This window comes from Carya illinoinensis, chromosome 15 (genome assembly GCF_018687715.1).
Source record: "Carya illinoinensis cultivar Pawnee chromosome 15, C.illinoinensisPawnee_v1, whole genome shotgun sequence".
Taxonomy (NCBI): Eukaryota; Viridiplantae; Streptophyta; class Magnoliopsida; order Fagales; family Juglandaceae; genus Carya; species Carya illinoinensis.
This window is the reverse complement of record NC_056766.1, coordinates 26,453,423-26,470,503: the sequence shown is the minus strand read 5'-3', so window position 1 is coordinate 26,470,503 and position 17,081 is coordinate 26,453,423. Positions and strand designations below refer to the sequence as shown.

General features: G+C 38.4%; 1 protein-coding gene across 3 annotated transcripts in view; it reads right to left on the bottom strand.

Moving 5' to 3' along the window:
- Nucleotides 1-492: 492 nt before the first annotated feature.
- The window catches only part of LOC122296321, a 30,052-nt gene continuing 13,463 nt past the window's right edge, over nucleotides 493-17,081 (bottom strand). For all 3 annotated transcript variants that reach the window (XM_043105916.1, XM_043105917.1, XM_043105915.1), the window contains 3 exons: nucleotides 4,190-4,344; nucleotides 1,059-1,160; nucleotides 493-962 (listed from right to left, as the gene is read on the bottom strand). In XM_043105916.1, the coding sequence (XP_042961850.1) occupies nucleotides 812-962; nucleotides 1,059-1,160; nucleotides 4,190-4,344 (408 nt within the window). In that variant the 3' untranslated portion in view covers nucleotides 493-811. The remainder of the gene's footprint in view (nucleotides 963-1,058; nucleotides 1,161-4,189; nucleotides 4,345-17,081) is intronic.

The window sequence follows — 17,081 nt, the reverse complement described above, 5'->3', positions numbered from 1 at the left end:
CTTTCTCTCCCCTATTTCACTACCATTCTCAAATTTTTTATCTTATCTTATCTAATCTCAACATCAAAACGAGACCTTAGACATAACAATAGGCCTTAGTTGTAACAATAGCAATGTGACATGATTAATTCTTAAATAGTCTTGTAGTACAGACACGTAGTACTTTTATCCTATCAAAAGATTACACGTTATTAAGATGAGAGAATTACATCATCAATATTCCCAGAATGCCTAATAATGTTCAATGTACACGAGCACAATGTACGCTCAGAAAATTGTATGCCATTAAAAGCTTGTGTTTATATAAGCACTTTTAATAACATAATGGAAATATCATGTCATCCAAATTCTCAAAGTGCTTAAGATATTTCATGTGAGCACACATACAGATTGAGAATCGCTCACATAAGGGATATAGCCATAATGGCAAACAAAAATCCAAAAATATTCTCCAATTTTTGCTCACATATGAATCGCCGTGACTGCACATAATTAGACAAAAATGTATAGATATTATTTGGAATTTGGCAAATAAACCATTTTTTTTTTCTTCCCTTTCTTTGGCGATTTACACATACCAGCAACTTGTACAAAGCTCTATCACAGGGTTAGTCACAGACTTCTCGGAAGAGAGGGATTATTAAAAAAAAGAGAGAAAAAATAGAAAGAAGAAAAAACAAAGAAAATGAAAACACAACTAAAATGGACCTTTGAAAAACAGCAATTGATAAATTTTAGTCCACCTGTTTTAAGATGGGCTTCCATGTTTAAGGTTGCCCCTGTACCCTTGTGATCGGAAAAAACTTCATAATTATCTTCTTTCACCCTTGTGCTGGTTGGAGCCAGTTTGTCCTCTATTCATGTTCTCCTCGTTCCAAGAGGGGTCCACTGGAGGAAGTTGATATTCATCAGGCTTCAATGCCAAAGCAAAGTCAGGCAATGTTGGTGCCGTCTCCATGATTCTGCAATCAAGATTGCTTGATCAATATCAACCTTTTATCAATCAAGAATGATAAACTAAAAAGCATCAAGGTTCTTACTTTGCAAGCAAGTCTTACCTCTCGTATGAGTATAAATCACGGTTTATCCGAACCTTGCTTGAAGTATCTTTTGGAATTTTCTCAGAGAGATACTTCATGGTTCCCCAAAGCGGTGGATTTCTGCACCAAGGATGGCAAGTGAGGTCACAGACTCACAAGAGACAACATTCTTCCAAATCCAAATAAATCCCTCATTTAAAGAAATAAAAATGCCGGACACAATAACTACTTGCTGTCGTTACAAGAAGATCCCCACATATTAATTCCAGTATGAACATAGAAAACCACAAAGGGGTACTGGGTAATTTCGAATGTCCTTCCACAATTTACGGGCTGTATTAAAATGCAATAAGTTGATGAAAGTGGATTGTCCATAGTTCCATAATCTCTCACTGTAATGGGCATGCCAAATGTTATATTAATCCAAGGTCATGAATATTTTGTACAAACTTTTGTGTTAAAAATATAATATAAATAATTAAATCTACATCTTCTCATCAGCTTAAGTTTATGGAACAAGTGGGAGATTTAACTAGTATTAATTAGAGCAGAAGTCTTGAGTTCAAACTCTTAACTCTACACTCCACCTCATTCATTAAATATCCCCGTATTGGGCCCTTTATTAAGGGAGAGTCTAGTCTACATATGAAGGGGAGTGTTAAAGATATAATATAAATAATTAAATTACCTCTTCCCATCAATTTTGGGACAAGTGATGACTAGACAAATTAAAATCCTGTTTTTGATAAATAAAAGGAACCTAAATACGAAAATGCTGGCTAGACAACTAAACATTGACACCATATTCTGCAACAGTCTTGATTGTAAGATAAAACTACATGAAACTGCTCGCATTCCCGAAACTTGAAAGAAAAAGGCACCCAAGCACGTTCAATGATCCTAAGTACAACCTGTGTACAGAAGTCTCAAAAAGAGTAGCTAAACGTGCAATCTCAAGGACAGGGAAAAGGGTGAGATGAACTATTGTAAAAAAACATGTAAACAATGATGAGAATAAACAGAAGCCTACAAAATTACTTTCACAAGAAGTCAAATTATGGTAACTACATGTAGATTTGTGTGGCGCAGGAATAGTAATGAAAAAAGTACTATATGTAACTGAGTTAGTATACCTTGAGTAATTATATAATAAATTAAACTTCTAAAAAAGTATCAATACTAACAGCCTTATCTCCAAAAGTTGGTTGATTACATTGATCTTCTCTCCCCTTACCCTAATTTGTTTTTCTAGTTCACTGATGAAAAACCTCACAAACTTTGTTCGAGTGGAGAGAATGACCAAAATCTCTTTATATAGTGTGCCAAAGTAACCTTGGCCATCAAGAGTCATAGCTTAATGGCTTTTTAACTTCTCAAATTCAACAACCTTTATGGATCCAAAGATTACAAAACTAAAAAGACATGAATTGAAAAAACCAAAAAGAAATTGTTAGGAAACTAAAAGACTATCAACTTTAAATGAAAATTACTTACTTAATGAGATATATTATTTATGCTTTAATAACTTTAACATAATGGGATATATTACTTATTTTAATTTAACAATATAGTGGGGAGTAGATGACATGGCTTCATAGGAGCAAAGCTCCATGCTTGCAAAACTATATATTAGAATGCATGGATCCTGCTGACCCACGAGGTAGATTGGCATAAACAGAATTTTATATTCTGTAGCTAAGATATTCATAAAAACATTATTTAATTCACACACATTTTTTTATACATATATCTACTTCAGGCTTGCCGCACCATGAACAATAGTTTGACAAACCCAAAGTTCAGGGCAGATGACTGATTTGCCCAGGTTTTGGACAGGACTTCCACATCATTAATGATTTATTAGTGCTATGGCAGCCTCTGCATTTGCATTAGGCAAAAATATGATATGGCATGAGAAAACATTGGACAGCTGTACTTATATAAAAAACAAAAACATTGGACAGTTATATTAAAAAATAAAAATAAAAAAAGATTTTGGACAGCTGTATCTCTAAGTAAACCATCTATGTTTAGCCAAATTCCCTCGTGTCCCACAGTTCTAAGCACCAATATGGATCATCTCCAACTTGTGATGCGATTTTCAGCAAGTCTATGCCTCCCTCCCTCCTCACCAAATTTAACCATTTCAATTTTTTTAAAATAAGTTGGAGCTCAAATACTACGGATGTAGCTAAAAGAAACCTAAGAATAGCGAATTTAAATAAGACAGACATTAAGCCTACTTTGGACCTTACATGACAAATTATATCATGCGTCAGCTGTCTAGACATTTTATGTTTTCTCCCTTTGAAGAATAAATTGGGTAGTTTGATCATCTTATAATCTGTCAATCCCATTAGTCAATTGAGCTAGTATTTCCCAGAATTGTGGCACGGGCTCTATCAGTGGCCGATGAGTCTTTTTATAATTTTGGTTTTTTTTTTTAGTAGATTCCGACTAAGATTATTTTTTCCTTTTTTGATGAATAAGTTGTTTTTTCTTTTTACTCAGGAATTCTAGTCTTTCTCAGGAAAGGAAGATCATTAGCAGCTTATTTAAAGCTAAGTAACATATTACTTATAACAAGATTTTTAGCAGCTACCAGTACTATTCAAAGGTGTGATTGCCTAGGTTTTATTTCTTCTTTTTCATTCTTTCTTCTTAGAGTCTTGGAAAACCAGACCTCATTTTAAACCTTTAAAATCTAAAAGTTCACCAGCAGAATACTTATCATCAAAAAAAAAAAATTCACCAGCAGAATTACAAATAAAACTTCTTCATTACCTATCAGAAAAAATCACCAGCAAACTCCCATTCAACTAAAACCCAACATACTTAGATTTGTTTCACATAAAACAAAAGAAATCCTGAATAGCCTTACAGGTGACAAGAAAGTATGTTCGAGATTTTTAAGGATAAATGGAATCATAGAAAAATCAACATGATTATTAACCTACAACTAATGATTTCAAAAACTCCCACAGATCACAAGAAAATACATTCTGGGCTTAGAGAAGAAAAACTCCCACAACAATTCGTAGAAAATGATTTACTGACTGTTACTTCATAAATTTATTTCCAAAGAATCAATCTTGGTTTTTTCCCCTTGCATTCCTTTTTGCTGAAAGAAAACAGGAAATTCCAATTACCTTGACAGAGGAGGAGCTGTACTAAAAGCCTCACTCGCCTTCTTACTTTCTTTGAAATATTCATCTGCCGCTTGCAAAGCAGCTACAGCCATCCCATGGGACTTTTCGGTATTTCCCTCATCAAGGATTAAACCATGATAATAATATGCTGCAGCCTAGATAATTATGGGGGGGAAAAAAAAATGAGCATGTTTCTTTCCACTGTGTAACAAATTTAGCACTCAAAAAATAAATTATATACTTAATATCATGTTAGGAAGTCACCAATAATGCTGAAATTTTGTGGTATGCCCTATGCAGATGTCAAATTGTATAGACCAAAATAATCAGGTAACACAGTAAATCTTGAACACGCAGATTTATATTGTTCAAAAACATTTTACTGCACCACAACAATTGAAAATATCATTAAATATTAGCGTCAAAGCTCGACCATTTCACTTTCCAACCAGTGGATGATTCTGAAAGAAACATGGATTGACAAGGAAAAAAAGACTAGTGCTAAATAGGTTAATCAAGCTGCAAGGTGCATACAGACCAGTAAGTTATTGGAACAGGTTCAAACCCCTAACTTTAGCCCTGGTGATATGTCAATAATTCTACACTTTTAAAAGGGGAGAAAGAGAAGAAAGATACGCAACCCTGGTTAATTCATTGCCAATAATAATCCTGATGAGCAACTAATGATGGTATATTAATTTTGTCCCCATATGGAACATCCATTCCACAACTCAAACACTTCACTTCACATACAACTATTTGCAATTGGGCACCATCAAATCAACAGTCCATGTCCTTAAGGAATGCAACAAAGATCTGTGCCCAGGGACACCTGGCCTAAAACTACATGTATACTTAGTGGTATGGGAGAAAACAGACTGCATCAACAATTCACCAGCTAATATAGAAGATGAATGAGATTGAACCGAGATTTTCGTGACTGAAATATTTAGCAAGTTGTTTAAAAGAAAAATCCTGAGACATCCTAAAGTACCAAAAAAGAGAAATATTAGACAAGATCAACCCTTACTAATTTTATATATTATACCAATATGATTTTCATAAATAAATCTTCAATTTTGATTTTCTTGGGCTGAAATAAATGTTAGGCATCCAATATCAAAAGATTAGGCTTCACTTTATTGCATTGTGCTATCAACACCACACAGCGTTACTAGACTGGCTTTGATACCATGGAGCGGTTTGGAAATTATAAAACTTAGCTTCAACTGGAAAATAACAAATGTGACACTCATATAACTCTATCATAACTCACCCTTTTTTATATAAATTTTATTGAGTAAATAGGCATAGCCGAAGTACACAGGAGAGGTATACAATCAGCAACACCTAGTTACAAAAATCAGGAGCTACAGAGTGATACAAGAAAATCATTAAAGCAAGTTCCATTAAAAACACGAGATGAAGCCCAAAGAAATAAAGTACGGACGAAGAAACTTCTTAGCTCATCCGAATAACGCTCCTTATCTTCAAAACTCCAACCATTCCCTTCAATCCATAGGCACCACATGATAAATTCCTTTCAATCCATAGGCACCACATTGATACATAGAGGAATCATTTTCCAAACATCTGCATTTAGTGAGTTAGCCTTACATCGTTGCCAACAATCAAATAAATCAACCACCCTCTTGGGCATCACCCAAGTAATACCCATTCTATTAAAGATCTCTCCTCATAACATCCTTGCCACCTCCCAATGAAGTAAAAGATGATCCACCAACTCCCCACTCCTCTTACACATATAATACCAATCCGTTTCAATGCGACCCCTCTTTCTCAAGTTATCCATAGTCAAAAATTTCCCTAGAGATGCAGTCCAACCAAAGAAACCAATCTTAGGCGGCACCTTACTTTTCCAAATACACTGCCAAGGGAACAAAGCATAATTTTTACTATGCAAAGCCTTATACAAAGATCGCACAGTAAACTTCCTACCCCCAATATACATCCAAAGCATCCTATCCACCACATTATTATCAATATGCACAGTATACAATAAACTGAAAAAATCAGAAATAGCTTCAAATTCCCAATCATTTACAGCTCTCATAAAACGAACATTCCACTGTGAGGAACCACTAGACCAATCCAATAACTCAAACACCGAAACCTCCTAATCAAGAGCCAATTGAAAAAGAGAAGGAAACATGGTCTTAAGAGCTAAATCACCACACCAAAAGTCATGGAAAAATCTGATTCTGGATCCACTGCCAATCGCAAAACTAATAAATCAAACAAAGGTAACAAACATTCTCTCTCTCTCTCTCTCTCTCTCTCTCTCTCTCTCTCTCTCTCTCTCTCTCTCTCTCTCTCTCTCTCTCTCTCTCTCTCTCTCTCTCTCTCTCTCTCTCTCTCTCTCTCTCTCTCTCTCTCTCTCTCTCTCTCTCTCTCTCTCTCTCTCTCTCTCTCTCTCTCTCTCTCTCTCTCTCTCATGACTTCTCTTTGCATATGTCTGGCGCTTCTCATCGGGAATTTTATGTAATTTTGTTTTTCATTTCATCGTTTCTTTCTTTCATCTTTGCTTCAGTTTTATTTTTCTTGGCTTTTGCATGGTCAGTCAGGAGGTGATGTTGATGGAGTGCAACTTTGGGGTTGAAGCAAAATTTTTCGAGTTTAGAAGGAAGGGGGGAAATCTATTTTGTATTGTTGAAAAGTGTAGGAAATTCATTAGGGTTCTTTACCTTAGTGGTGATGCGGTGGTTTGGATAGCTAATTTGATTGAAGAATGTCTAAGCTTTTCAGGTAATAGAGCTTTTTATCAGACCAGAAGGGAGGATAATAGAGTATTCTTAATCCAACTTTCTCGTAATTCTTATGGAAGGTTTGTTAAGTTGATTGAGCTGGGAAAGGAATTATTGTCATTCCTGAAGGGAGAAATGGTAGTGGCTGGTCTGGTTTTGTGAAGAAGTTGCGTGAGATTGTTGGTTCTAGATCCTCTGTTTCAGCTCAAGTAAACAGAGGTCCTCTTGGAGATTCAAGGGAGAATTGTTTCATAGAAGCTCCTTACTTAGCTCCTGTTAAGAATCCTGCAGTGGGTGATTTTGGTATTAAAAATATAAGTGTTCTGGTAGATTCAACAGGAAGAGATGGCTTGAAGGAGAAGAACAGTGGTAGGTATTTTCAAGATGAGAGTGATGGTTGGTGTTCCAAGATGAGGTAGAAAGTGGGGGAAGTTGAGGGGTCTCTCTGGCACATTCGGGCGGAATTAATGAGTTGGAAGGATAAAATAGGCACTTTGTTACTTTCAGTAGATAAGGGTTTGGGTCTTTTGATGGAATGGAGCAATGGGTTGTGTGGCCTATGCTTGTTAAGTCCGCTGGGTGTAAGTTAGATGGGCCAAATAGAGGCCCAAATCAGTTGAGGCATGAAGCTCGCCTGATAGAGTCTGCTAAGATTCCTCATCAGTTGGTGGCCTCCACTATACAAAGGCTTGGCCCATCACCACAAATTAGGTCGCCGGCGAGGTGCGATTTGACGGGGACTAGTCAGGGGACGAGTTATGCAGAGGGAAAAGGGTGGGGGACCTAAAGGATGCATTTGCCAGAAAGGTTTTGGGTTTCTTCCTTCAGCTTCGATGGAATGCACTATTCAGAGACCTAGTCCATCATCACAGACAAGGTCACCGGTGGGGTGCGATCCGATGGGGAATATTCAGGCGACAAGATCAACAGCTGTGATCAGTGCTGGAGGATCGCCTTCTGCTGCACAGCTATTGAATGCCCAGCTCAGGATGGAGATGGTGTTGATCCAGTCAGTGCCTTCTCAAAAGGGGTCAATGGAGGTGGGGGGATCTTCTAGCAGTATCCCGACGTTGTGCATGCCCAAGAAGGAGGGGATGGAGGAAGGTGTGTCATCGGTGAAGCATTTGGGGTTGTGTTCTGATCTGGTTGTGGAGTCTGAGGATTCCTTGTCTCGTGATGTTAGGGCTAGGGATATTGAGGAGAGAAGTGTAGGGATTAAGGGGAGTGATACATGTGTAGAAGACGTTCCTTGCACTCTTCTCAACAATTCTGATTTACAGATGGTGGTGGGGGGAGGTGAAGACTCTGTTTCTTGTGAGTCTAGGGAGCTTGTAGATTCTAATGAGGATTTAAATCCTGTTCCTTTGAGTTTTTTTAATCCAGGGCTAGAATGGCCTTGTAACTCTTCTGATTGGATTCTGAGAAAGGTAGAAGAGATTAGAGATTGTGGGGGGATTTCTTGTGAAGGATATGAAGAACAATTCAGAGCTCTTTTGATTGCTATAGAAGCAGGTCAACCTGCTTTGGCCAAATCTGCTGCAAAAAATGAGAGGGAACTTAAAAGGCTGGAGTGCTCTATTAACTATAAGTCCAGGGATGGGAGTGCATGGAGGGAAAAAGGTAAGGAAAGGGCTGTCAATGGTTTGTCATGAAGCCCAAAATTATTTCTTGGAATGTTAGGGGTTTAAATGATTTTAGGAAGCCTCTAAGGGTGAAAAATTGGTTGCGTCAATGGAAGGCTGATGTTATTTGCCTTCAAGAAACCAAATTGAAATTTGTGAATCATAGTTCAGAGTTTGTGGAATTGTTGTAGTGTGGGTTGGGTAGAGTTGGTATCTAACGGGGCCTCGGGTGGAATCATTATTTTAGGGTAGTGGAGTTGTTGGATCATTTTGTGGGGGATTTCTTGGTGGCATGTCATTTTAAGAACCTTGAGGATGGGTTTGAGTGGGCGTTTGCTGGGGTATATGGCCCTAATGTGGATAGTAGAAGAAATCTATTATAGGATGAGATGTCGAGTGTTTGTAGTTGGTGGAATTTACCTCGGTTTTTTGGAGGGGATTTTAATCTTACTCGGTTTCCTAGTGAGAGGTCGGGGGGTTCACATTTTTCAAATGCTATGGCTACTTTTTCAGATTTAATTTTTTATTTAAATTTGATTGATTTGCCTTTGGTGGGAGGAGATTTTTCTTGGTCAAATGGCAGATCTTCTAGGTTGGATAGGTTTCTGGTTTCGCCTTCTTGGGAGGCCCATTTTTTCTGGCTTGTTGCAGAGAGTATTGCCGAGACTATGTTCCGATCATTTTCCCATTAAGTTGGATTGTGGTGGAATTGTGAGTAGAAGAAGTTACTTTAAGTTTGAGAACATGTGGCTAAAGGTTGAAGGTTTTGGGAATAAAGTTAGGAGTTGGTGGAATTCCTATAATTTTTCTGGCACTCCTAGTTTTGTTTTGGCTAGTAAGTTGAAATCTCTAAAGAATGATTTAAAGAGATGGAATAAAGAGGAGTTTTGGTTTTTGGATATCAAGAGGAAGCGGCTTATGGCGGAGTTGCGAATTTTGGAAGAGAAGGAGGTGCAAGGGTTGTCATCGGAAGAGGATAGATACAGAAAATTAGGGGTGGTTTCAGATCTGGAATATTTAGCATTAATGGAAGAGATTTCATGGAGGCAAAAACCAAGGGTGTTGTGGCTGAAGGAAGGTGATAGGTGTACCAAATTTTTTCATCAAACAGCAAATTCTCATAGAAGATACAACGCGATTGAGGTTCTTCGTGAAGGGGACAGGTTGATTACGGATCAAGAAGATATTAAGGCCCACATTGTGAATTATTATGAGCTGTTGTTTTCAGAAAATTTTTCTTGCAGACCAAAACTGGACAGCCTTGTTTTTAATTCCATAGAGCAGGTTGATGCTGTGTGGTTGGAAAGAGAGTTTGAGGAAGAAGTTCTTGATGTGGTGAAAGGTATGGACAAAGATAAGGCTCCGGGTCCGGATGGGTTATCTTTGGCATTTTTTCAAGTGTGATGGGATGTTGTTAGAGAAGATGTCATGAAGGTGTTTGCCGAGTTCCACTTGTACATGAGGTTTGAGAAGAGTTTGAATGCGACTTTCACTGCTCTTATTCCGGGGGCTGTGGAGATAAGAGATTTTATGCCAATCAGTTTGGTGAATGGTGTTTATAAAATTGTCTCTAAGGTGCTGGCAAATCATTTGAGTAGGGTGATGGAGAGGATAATTTTACAATCTCAAAATGCTTTTGTGAGAGGAAGGCAGATTTTAGATTCTGTTTTAATTGCTAATGAATGTTTGGAGAGTAGATTTAAGTTGGAGAAAGCTGGTGTTCTTGTTAAATTGGATATAGAAAAAGCTTACGACCATGTAAGCTGGGATTTTCTTGAATATATGTTGAAGAGATATGGCTTTGGAGTTAAATGGTGCTCATGGATAAAGTAGTGTATCGACTGCAAAATTTTCTATTTTGGTGATGGAGAACCGGCTGGTTTCTTTTGTAGCTCTTGTGGTTTGAGGCAAGGTGATCCCATTTCTCCCCTTCTTTTTGTTATGATTATGGACGCTTGAGTAGAATGACTGAGAAGGCTGTGGAGGGTAATGTTCTTTCTAGTTTTGTGGTGGGTAATGAGACAAGGAATAGCTTAAAGATTTCTCATTTTTTATTTGCTGATGATCCTTGATTTTTTGTGAGCCTGACGCTGAAAATTTACTTGCTTTAAGAGCACTATTGCTGTGTTAAGAGTTCATTTATCAAAAGTCTGAAATTGTTCCGGTGCGTAATGTTCAGAATTTATCAGATTTGACCAACTTACTGGGGTGCAGAATCTCTTCACTACCTTTGAGGTATCTTGGGCTTCCTTTGGGGGCCTCTTTTAAAGCTGTAGACATATGGATGAGGTGATTGAAAAAATTGAAAGGAGGTCAGCTGGTTGGAGGAGGATCTATTTGTCTAAGGGGGGAAGATTAACTCTTATAAAAAGTACTTTGTCTAACCTGCCCACCTATTTCCTTTCTCTTTTTCCTCTTCCGGCAAGGGTTGAAAAGAGAATTGGGATATTATTTCGGAACTTCTTATGGTTTGGTAAAGGTGAGGAAAAAAAGTTTCATTTGGTTAGTTGGAAGAAAGTTTGTCAACCATTGGATTGTGGTGGTTTGGGGATTAAAGATTTAAGTGTTTTTAATAGAGCTTTACCTGGTAAATGGCTTTGGAGATATCAATAGGAAAGTAAAGCTCTATGGAAAAATGTGATAGATGTGAAATATGGAAGTTTGTGGGGAGGTCGGTGTTCTAAAGAATTTAGTGGACCTTCTGGGGTAGTTTGTGGAAATTTATTAGAAAATGATGGGATTCCTTTTCTAAAAATTTTAGATTGAAGGTGGGAGATGGAAAGAGGACATTCTTTTGGCACGATTTGTGGTGTGGGGATACTGCTCTCAAGCTGGAATTTCCTGCCCTGTTCAGAATTGCAAGGGATCAAAATGCAGCTGTTTGGGATTCTTACTGCAGCAGTGATAATAAGGTTGAATGGAATGTTATTTTTAAAAGGGATGTTAATGATTGGGAAGTGGATGAAGTTCAGGCATTGTTGGTTAAACTTTACATCTCAAAGTTGGTGCTAGAAAGAGAGGATAGCATGGTGTGGACTCTTGCTGGAAATGCTAAGTTTTCTGTTTCATCCTATTACAGAATTTGTCAAGTCATAGTAATTGTGTTTTCCCTTGGAAAAGTATATGGAAAGTGAAAGTTCCTTCCAAGGTTGCTTTTTTCTGTTGGGTGGCTTCTTTGGGCAAAGTGTTGACAACGGATAATCTTAGGAGGAGGGGAGGATTGTTTATTGCTGATTGGTATGTCATGTGCAAAAGGAATGGAGAATCAGTAAATCATCTTTTCCTTCACTGTGAATCGACAAGATTCTTGTGAAATGAGGTTTTGAGCTGGACAGGTTTACATTGGGTAATGCCCAAAGAAGTAATGGATTTATTGGTAGGGTGGAAGAGTTTGAAGGGCAGTAAGAAGGGGGCTAGTATTTGGAAGATGATTCCCCCTTGTCTTATGTGGTGCATATGGATCAAAAGAAATGGGAGATGCTTCGAAGATAAAGAACGCTCTTTGGGAGGTCTTAGGGATTTCTTCTTGAGTACTTTGGGTTTTGGGGCTAAAGCTTATGTAATGGTGGATAATTTTCTGAATCTGTTTTAGTTTTCTGGTGTTTGTTTTCTCTGTTTCTGGAAGTTGTAGGTACTTCCTTTGTATACATCCTATGTACTTGGGTATATGCCTATTTCTTTGAATAAAATTATTACTTATCAAAAATAAATAAATCGAACAAAGGCCTCCCATCCATTTCTAATGCTCTTCCACAAACATACACCATTCGCACTCCTCACTTCTTTGAACATCAACCCCCTCGCAAACTCCCATACTTCAATTCAATAATAATCTTCCATAAAGATTCCCCTTCCTGATGGTAACAACAACCCCCCCCGCGGGGGGCCAAAAAAAAAAAACATTTGCTAAGGAGTGCCTTATTAAAAATCCTCAGATTTTGAATTCCCAACCCTCCACTAGATACTGGTGTACATCCTTATTCCACTTAACTAGATGGAACTTAGTCTCCTCTCCAATTCCTCCCCAGAAAAAAGCTCGAAAAATCTGCTCAATTCAATTAGCCACACTTGCCTGCAAAGGAAAAAGGGATAAAAAAAAATAATTGGAAAGATTAGAGAGTGCACTCTTATTTTATTCTTTTTATTGGCAACGGGTGTTTGAGAACAAAGTCCTGACTAATCCGGGGGGTGCACAGGCCCTCGGCAAGGAGTTTCCCTCAAGTGTACCTTGGGTAATTCAAGGGAAGTTCCCCCAGCCTAATGGCCCCTAGAAATTGTTTGCACCAAAGAGGATTCAACCTTAGACCTAGAGGGAGCATACTACCAAGACCAAGGTAAAAGAGCCAACCCCTAGGATGTACTCTTAAAAAGAGTGGTTCTTCCCCCATCAATAAATACAGCCTTTTGCAGCCAGCCAATCTCCTCTTAATTTTCTCCACAACCCCATCCCAAATAGCCTTGGCCTTGAAGGAAGCCCCAAGTGGGAGACCCAAGTATTTCATTGGCAAATAAGCAACCTTGCAGCCCAAAATACTTGCCAACCTTCTAATGTTCCTAACTTCACCCACTAACACCATCTCAGACTTCCCGAGGTTCACCTTAAGACTAGAAACAGCTTCAAAGCAAATCAAGAGAGCCTTCAACACCTGAATATGACTAGGATATGTATCACAAAACAGTAATGTGTCATCAGCAAAGAGAACACTGGATCCCCACAGCCAACTTCAACACCAACTAAGTGCATCCATAACAATCACAAAAAGAAAAGGGGACACTGGATCCCCTTGTCTCAATCCATGTGTGTTGTTGAAGAAACCAGCAGGGGTACCATCAACCAAAACAGAAAAACCAAACAATGGTAACACAATATTTGATCCACATACGCCATCTCTCCCCAAAACCACACCTCTCAAGTTTAAAAAAAAAAAAAAATCTCAATTCACATGGTCATAGGCCTTCTCCATATCCAACTTGCATAAAATGGCATTCACGTTCTCAATTTACTCTTTAAACATTCATTTGCAATAAGAACCAAATCAAAAATACGTTGCCCCTTAACAAAAGCATTTTGAGGTTTCGAGATTATCTTCTCCATAATCATACTCAAACGATTAGCAAGTACCTTTAAATAATCTAGTACACCCCATTTACAAGGCTAATGGGACAAAAATCCTTGACATCCGTCACCCTGCCCTTTTAGAAATGAGTGCTAAAATGTTGTATTTAGGCATTTCTCAAATTTCTGATAAGAAAAGGATTCCTGAAAAACTATCATAATATCTCCCTTCACAATATCCCAACACTACTGAAGAAATTCCATGGAAAGGCCATCTGATCCAAGGGCTTTGTCTCTAGCCATCCCTCTCTAACCACATGGTGCACCTCACCCTCCCCAAACAGTCTCTAGAACCAATTTGCACTCAAGATGTCAATAGTCTCAAAAACCAGCCCATCAAATTTTGGCCTACACAATTGCTGTTCTAATAAAAGTGTCTCATAATAATGAACCACATAATTCTTAATATTAGTATGATCATCAATCACACAACCTTCCAAATGGAGCATCTCAATGGCATTGTTTCTACAATGAGAGTTGGCAAAAAACGTTGTGCAACAATCATATTCTTTCAACCAAACAGCCCGAGATGTCTGCCTCCACGAAATCTCTCCCATCAAAATCAGCTTTTCAAGATCAGCAGTCACTGAAGTTTTCCTACTCAACTCCTCTTCCAATAAAGCCCCTATATCAGCCCTCTTCCAGTAAAAAGTATGTGAAAAGTAATTATAAAATAATGAACAGTAGCGAAGTATTCTAAGAGTACTTCACCACCCAAACCAGCCCGCGTTACTTGCCAATATAAAACTCAGGGTACAATAAACTGGTAAGAAGACCACCATTGTCTCACCATATCCACAAAACCATCAGCTTTTAACCACATATTTTTAATTTTAAAATAACTATGACCCCCATGAATACCCCCACAATCCAATATGATAGGAAAATGGTCCAAACATACCCTTGACATTCTTTTTTGGCAGCATTCCGAAAAATGAGCCTTCCAAAGAAGGAGAAACAAGAAATCTATCCAACCTTGACCAAGCTCGGTTGTGAGACCATGTGAAAGCACCCAGAGGCAGGTCCAATAACTCTAGATCAAAGATAAAATCAGCAATAGCAAGATCAAACCAAATCTCCCCCAACAACTCACTCGGAAACCGAGTCACGTTGAAATCCCCTCAAATACACCATGGCATATCCCACCAAGCATAAACCCCAGCAATCTCATCCCACATAAGCCTTCCACTACAATCCATCAGACGATCTCTTTGATTTTGAGACGTTACAATGTGAGAGCCGAATCAATCAATTTCTATTCCATATTCTCAATAATTCAGCAAAGCAGAAAATCCTCATTCCCTTAATTCTCCATTTTAATCTTATAGCATCAAGCAAATTTTACCTTTCTCATAACCTCGCCACCATACAATGAGTTTGGGTGTTGCCGTTGTAACCTTCAATCTAGCATCCGAGCTTTGTAATCTCTTTGTGAGTTTCTATTGCACTTATATTTTTGCGATCCTCATTGCTTTCTTTCCCTTCCGTAATTAACCAAATACCTTGTAAATCTTATTTCTACCACTGTCGACCGCCACAAGGGATTGGAGGTTCTTGGGCAACCACTGAGTTTGCCGATTGGTCATTTTCCGCCAGTCTCATGTTACTCCGGTGAGCATGACTGCCCTTACTTTCTTCCTCTCCTATGTTTTTCTTCGTCAATTTAACAAATATTTTGCTCACCTCTGATCTACTCCACCATGCCTTTGGAAGAATTATTTGTTTTAGACGTACAGAATTGTTATTAAAATTTATTATTCACTATAGTGAGTTCAATTATTAAATGGAGGGTCAAAATACGATTCCTAGAATTCTTAGTGATGTACAGTATTTCTTTTAGGTAACGAGATAAGAAGAGGATATTCAATATCAGTGTTTCAAGGTAAGTAATTTGATCACAAATTAGGACTAACACATAGTTAGACTATTACTATTAAAGCCAGTTCTTTGGTACCGTTCTTTTTACGTGTCACGCATGTTACGATATATGTAAGCATATTAGTCATCGTAGCATATGATCATGTTAATTTTCCGCATCGCATTTTACAGTTATTTATATTAGTATATATGTCATGCATATCACATCGCATGAGACACGTAAGTTATCTTAAGTTCAAGTACAAGAAAAGATCAGTTAGTCAGATGACCTTTCAGTTCAGTTTCAAGGTGGATGTGCAAACCACGAACTCAAGCGTGGTCCACCATAATATGCCAAAATACTACTCAGCGACTCCCCTTGTTACAGTGGGATGTGGGGCCGATGCACAACCTTGCACACAAGGTTAAGTGTGTGGACCAGTCAAATCAGTCAATTAATCAAGTTAATTCAGATAAATTAAGACAGTCATGCATAGCACCAGCATCAGCATGATAAAACAAGAATTATTCTTGATAAAACAAGAATTATTCTTTCAGCAAGAAAGTTTTATGAAAAGCCTTTTATTTATTATGCTTTCATTGTGGTGAGTTCTTACTGAGTCTTCGACTCATTTTAATTTTCATTTCATTTTTTACCACCCAAGTGAGGAGAATGAGGACAATGAGCAGGCGGGCAAGTTTAGAAGGTGCGGACTAATGAACCTTAGACTATATTTATAATTTCTTTTTCATTTAGTTGGTTTGGAAACTTGGATATGACTATGTTTTAGACAAAGGTTTAACTTAAGTTTCTTTTGAGATAACAAGGTTTTTGTAAAATTATGCAAGTCTCTTACCTGGCTTTAGTTACATGTCTACGTGACATTCCCATCCCTAGGGAGGGAGTTGTTACACACTGACTCCACCAGAGGCCCCCTTAGAGGTAAGGAAAACCCATCCGCCTAAGGACATCCCCAAACTTGCATTGTCTGGCAGCAAAGTCAGCATATCAGAGAGAGAGAGAGAGAGAGAGAGAGAGAGAACCCTAGAGGAGCCACCGCCGCCATCATTTGCCCGGCGAGTGCCATCACACGTCCGGCACAGATAGGACCAGCAGACACTGGCGTCGTCACTAAAGGGTATCCAGGGCTGGATATCCTTCCGGTGACCTAGGTTTTTTTTCTGCCTCGCCTCTGCCTGCCTTGCACTAGCTTTCTTGGTGGAGTCACCAACGTCTCTTCTCACAGAAAAGTGCGACGGGTCCCAGCGACCTCTTCGCTAGCCTCCGACGTCAGATTTACTCTGGCAACTGTTTTTTTTTTTTTTTGGGTTGGGTTTCTTTTTCCAAGATCTATCAGGAGCGGTGACCCTGTTGGCTTTCACAAAACTTATTGACGAACACCGGCGGTCTCTTCATTGGCCTCTGACGTCAGCCTATCTCCGGTGGCTAGATTCTTTTGAGTTGGGCATTTCGCAGTCACTATTTCCTTCCGGTGATTGGTTTGTATACCATAGCCTTTTTCGACAAAATG